Here is a 5,534-nt window from a genome sequence, read left to right on the forward strand (position 1 = left end):
CGTTGCCACCTCCCAAAGTGATGTGGGACCTCGCAGTCTGAACTCACCATGCAATCGCTCTAGTCAGATTTATCCCAGCAGGACCATCTGTGGGTATGAACTGACCTCCCCATCACATCAACATTTCTGATTAACTTGGGTGACCAGCCCCAGGGTCTGCTATAGGTTTACCTAGCTGCACAGCAAAAATTCCTGGCCAAACTGACTTCATGATGTTGTAGGGCAGTGAGCTGGTGGGAGCTGGCAGTGTTCAGTGTCAAAGTGCTTTTTCCTGATGGGGATTTTTGGGCAGCCGTTCACTTTTGTCTCTATATGGTGAGCTGCAGATTACAAGGTTGTTTTTTTCTCCTGGTCCCACAACACTCTTGGTCTGAACAACCATGTTTGTGTTGCTGCAGAGCTTTAACTGCCTCAGTAACTGAGTAATCTTCATCCCATCAGAGGTGATGTCTGGAGCTCCCTTCTTGCAGCTTTTCAGTCTCTGATCCTCGCTGGGGAAAGCACTGGGGAAAGCAGTGGCATCCCTGGCCATGTGCAGCCCCATTCTGGGGCACTGCTGATGAGACAAGGATGCTCTCACCAGCTTTTCTATCCTGGGCAACATCATTTGTTATTTCTCTCTCCTGTCAATGCACAACCACTTGCAAACAGCACTAAGCCCTACATTTGATCCCAAAATCCTTGTATTTTTTTGCATATCTGGCAACCAGTGGCTGTTCATTGGTGAGGCTGGGAGGAAATAGACTAGCTGACTCTGTCTGCATCCACACTCAGCACTGGCTGCTGTAATCCAAAAGCTACAGAGCAGGATTAGCATGGGTGTACAAAGCCCTTCCTAATCTGTGAGTCATTACCCCCGCAGTGCATTTCACTTCCCAGCAGCTCTGGGCAGGTGGAATAGGTTGGCTCTTGGGTCTTTGGCTTCCCCATCCTTCTGTTCTGGGAGGACTGGGTTGGGACATCTGCTGGACACCCCCCCAGGACTCTGCTGCTGAGCTGCTCCTTGGATGCTGTACACAGGGCATGTCTCAAGGTTTGTTTCCTCTAACTGGCTTCTCTTTGGCTACTCCTGGGCCCTTCCTTTCCATCAGTTCTTTTGGGCTCCACCCACTGCTTTCCTTCTTTTATTTGAAACAGGGTGTTCTGCGCACCCTGGAAAAAATCCCCTCAGGGTTAGGCTGGGCTGACGGGGATCCCTGCGGGCTGCTGTGCATCGCTGTGCTTTGTTAGTCCTTGTGTGAGAGGTATTTAGGCTGGCTGAGCTCTCACCCTGGTGTAAGCTCTGATATTAATATAATGGCTCAGGGCGAGGGCCCTGTGAGCTGCTCAGCTGCCGTGCCCTTGGTCTGGAGAGCGGTGAGCGGCCGGCCCTGCTCCTCTGCTGGGAGCACGAGCTCTGTGGGCCGTGCACCCATTCTGCACCCATCAGCTCCTCAGCTGCCCAGCCAGGCTGTGGCAGGTGCCCCAAGGAGACATCCCAACGCACCCTGAGCAAAAGGCCGGGAGCGCTGTGCCCGCCGCTCTGGACTGCGATGGGTGCTGCGGGGGGATCTCACCGCGTTGTGCTTTGTCCTTCTCTGCCAGGCGCGTGCCCAGGAGCAATCGCAATGGCAGCGCTGGTCCCAGCTCGCCAGAGGTGAAACCTGGAGCTGCCCAGTCCCACGTGAGTGCTGCTGCATGAGCTCCCACGCCCTGCCAGCTCCCACGGCCCCCTGACACCCGATGACAGAGCAAGCCATGGGCAGCGTCCGAGTCAATCGGTGAGTAACCATCCTCTCGAGATCTGCTGCTGCCCTCAGTGACTTGCTTCTCCTCATCTGGCCCCTCAGACCCTAATTTCAGACTGCTTTTTCATATATTCTTCTCAAATTACCTGTCAGTGGCTTTCCTGTTCCAAGGAATGACTCTTCTCTCCTTCTCCAATCCAAAACATGCCATATGTAGGGGTAGTGCTTGGAGGAATACTATGGAGGAGAAGCAAAGCACTGCATGGTGCTGAACCAGAAATTACAGATTGCAGCAGCACTGGAGAAGCCACATGTTCCTGGGAATCACATGTTCAGCCACCAGTGCTGTCCTTGCCATGAGATGGAGGCCCATTCTGGAGGATTCCAGCTGACATGTCAACACCACAGGGGGAGAGAGAGACTCACAGGGTCCTGTGAGGCTGCAGCTTGTCAGGCATGAGGACAGAGTCTTTGTGCTTCAGTGCACTCTCGTGGTTTCCTCGGTGGTCAGGGCACCGTCTACCATCACATCTTTAAGGAGAATCTGCAAGTGTCACATGAGGGGCAGTGTCAGAGCCAACCGCGAGAGAGGGGAGCCAGAGGGGGAAAGGTTTCCCAGAAAGTGTGTGTGTAGCTTCTGCCAGGGAAACCGCCAGTGCTTTGGCTTGATTTCCAAATTACACCTTTGGCTTTGGATAAGGGATGCTGGAAGACACACATGTTGCTGTGGCAACAGAATTGTCCTGAGGCAGGAAGTGTATAAACATTGTCACCACACACCATAAAATCAGTGAGCACAGCAGAGGAGAAAAGAGAAACTCTCAGCCTTGTATTATATGAGGGTCAAAATGTGGTCAGGCTGTAGGTGCTTGCTCCCAGGCTTCCTGGCTGTCCCAGCTACTGTCAGGTTTCAAAGCCTTGCATCCCTCCTCACCATAAAGGCTGGAAGGTACCACAGAGCTACAAGCTGCTGCTGCTTTGCTGCCCTGTCAGGACTTTGCTAGATGCAACATCCAGGCAGCAACACTCAGTGAACACTGCAGCGGATGTCCACCAGTTTGGTCAGGTTGGCACCGCGCTGCAATAATCACTGAAACGTGCTGTTGTGAGATCCAGCAGGGTGGTCCTGTAGCCCTGTGAACCACCCACGTCTCCTGCCCTTGCTGTCTCAGTGGTTGCTGTTACCCTTCATGGATTCCTGATGGAAGTGCCTGTTTCTTCTGCTCCCAGGTACAGCATCGTCTCAACCGAAGAGGATGGACACAAGGTCTCTACGCTGGGCAGCATGAACGGGCACAGCCGGAACGGGAAGGGCCACGCTCCCCGGCGGAAGCACCGCAACCGTTTTGTGAAGAAGAACGGCCAGTGTAACGTTTACTTTGCCAACCTGAGCAACAAATCTCAGCGCTACATGGCCGACATCTTCACCACCTGTGTGGACACGCGCTGGCGGTACATGCTGATGATCTTCTCTGCCGCCTTCCTGGTCTCCTGGCTCTTCTTTGGCTTCCTCTTCTGGTGCATTGCTTTCTTCCATGGTGACCTCAATGCGCCAGCGGTGGCAGGTAGCCCCTCTCTCCTCAAGCCCTGCATCATGCACGTGAACAGCTTCCTGGGGGCTTTTCTTTTCTCAGTGGAGACACAGACAACCATCGGGTACGGCTTCCGCTGCGTGACCGAGGAGTGCCCGCTGGCTATCATGGCAGTTGTGGTGCAGTCCATCGTGGGCTGCGTCATTGACTCCTTCATGATTGGCACCATCATGGCCAAGATGGCAAGGCCCAAGAAGCGGGCCCAGACCCTCCTCTTCAGCCATCATGCCGTGATCTCCGTGCGGGACGGCAAACTGTGTCTCATGTGGAGGGTGGGCAACCTGAGGAGGAGTCACATCGTGGAGGCCCATGTCCGAGCCCAGCTCATCAAGCCCTACATGACGGAGGAAGGGGAATACCTCCCCCTGGACCAGCGGGACCTAAATGTGGGCTACGATGTGGGTCTTGATCGTATATTTTTGGTCTCACCCATTATTATCGTTCATGAGATTGATGAGGAGAGCCCCCTCTATGGGATTGGCAAGGAAGAGCTGGAGACAGAGAATTTTGAGATTGTGGTTATTCTGGAGGGGATGGTGGAAGCCACGGCCATGACCACACAGGCACGAAGCTCTTACCTTGCTAGCGAAATCCTTTGGGGTCATCGCTTTGAACCAGTCGTCTTTGAGGAGAAGAACCACTACAAAGTGGATTATTCGCGCTTTCACAAGACATACGAGGTAGCTGGCACACCTTGCTGCTCAGCCCGGGAGCTGCAAGAAAGCAAGATGACCATCCTACCTTCTCCTCCACCTCCCAGTGCCTTCTGCTACGAGAATGAGCTGGCACTTGTCAGTCAAGATGAAGACGAAGATGATGATGAAGTGGGTGTGGTGTTAGGGGGCAACACCAAGGAGGAGGGAGGTATCATCCAGATGATGGATTTTGGAAGCCACCTGGACCTGGAGCGGCTCCAGGCAACTCTGCCTCTAGATACAATCTCATACCGCAGGGAGTCAGCCATCTAACTCCTCCAGCCTCCCCGTTCCACACCCGTTGCCTACAGTCTCCTCTGTTCCATACCCATACACTGGATAAGTTCCTTCACCACCAAATAATGCCTCCCATGATTGCCTCTCAGCCCCAAATACACCAAGGCCTGGAGCTGCTCGGATATACTCCCTTTCTCACAAGGTCCTAATGCCCGGGAGAGGAGTGAGAATACACTGCTCTTCCTGGGTACGCAGCTTGGGCTAGAACCCCTTTCCTGCCCAGAGACAGGAGGGCAGCAGGCCTGGTTTCTTGTCTCTGGAGAGGTGACAGGAGTCCCTGCCTTCAGTGGACAGATTGGGACCCACACACAGCAAGTGTTTCTGCTGCTGAGGCGAGAGCAGACGTTCTGTCCCCTCTCACTATGGGTAGGCCCCATGGCTGTCAAGGGTCATCGCCGTCACTGGGAGAGGAGCAACACCTAAGCACTGACCAGATGAGGATAGAAGGGAGAGTTTGGGACTCTTGGAGGGAGTGGGGAAGGATCTCAAGGAAGGAGTTTACTTGCATGTTTGTTGCTTGTTGCACATGATTCTGTATATAAAAGAGAAGGAGAACTGAAATCGATATTCTCCCATGGCAAATGCCAAGCTAGGAGACAAGGACATTCTACATAGGCTGCTCTGCACTCTCCTTGGCTTTTGGTGTCTGTCACCTCCAGAAGCAGCTTGGCTCCATGGACTTGGATCCAGTTCTCCCAGTCCTCTTGAAAAACATGTCCTGCTCCTCTCCTGAGATACTGACGGAGGAGGCAGAGCCCCGTGCTTCCCACACTCAGACTGCTCCCTGGCGCAGCACAGCCGGGATGACAGACAGGTGACCTGACTGGACAGCAGACCCTCCACTTTCTTCTTTTGCCTCCTCCATTCTTCTCCCTGATGCCATCAGCTGTAAAACAGAATTTGTAACTATTTATTTTTAATAAAGTCTAATATCCCAAGGGGAGGTTTGGAAGCAAAGGACAGACTCCAAGGCCACAGCCTGGTATAGAGACTGATGAGGGTTATTAGGGCTGGTGTTTGCTATTTGTATGGCATTGGACCCTGGAAGCTCCACCATGAGGGCTCTCTTGTTCTGGACCTCTCTGGTAAAGACCTATAACAAGAGGCTCAGAGAACTTGCTCAGGGAGAAGGTCTTACAAATGTGTGTAGGGAGGGAATAATCTGCATTAAAATTACCAGTAGGATTGGCCAAGCAATACTATTTGCTTTCGAGATAGCAAGT

At 53.1% G+C, this 5,534-nt stretch overlaps 1 protein-coding gene across 1 annotated transcript; it reads left to right on the forward strand.

The window, feature by feature from the left end:
* Positions 1-1,591: 1,591 nt before the first annotated feature.
* On the forward strand, positions 1,592-4,287 carry KCNJ4 (potassium inwardly rectifying channel subfamily J member 4). The gene is made up of 2 exons (XM_041416755.1): positions 1,592-1,760; positions 2,958-4,287. The coding sequence occupies exons 1-2, from the start codon at positions 1,723-1,725 to the stop codon at positions 4,285-4,287; spliced, it is 1,368 nt and encodes a 455-aa protein (XP_041272689.1). The 5' UTR covers positions 1,592-1,722.
* The last annotated feature ends 1,247 nt before the right edge of the window (positions 4,288-5,534 follow it).

Source organism: Onychostruthus taczanowskii, unplaced genomic scaffold, assembly GCF_017590055.1.
Source record: "Onychostruthus taczanowskii isolate IOZ18803 unplaced genomic scaffold, ASM1759005v1 scaffold53, whole genome shotgun sequence".
NCBI lineage: Eukaryota > Metazoa > Chordata > Aves > Passeriformes > Passeridae > Onychostruthus > Onychostruthus taczanowskii.

Bases quoted from the DNA above. Each gene is read 5' to 3' on its own strand.
- KCNJ4 (XM_041416755.1), top strand. From the start codon at position 1,723: ATGACAGAGCAAGCCATGGGCAGCGTCCGAGTCAATCG. The intron at 1,761-2,957 runs GTGAGTAACCAT...TTCTGCTCCCAG, and splicing joins GGCAGCGTCCGAGTCAATCG to GTACAGCATCGTCTCAACCG.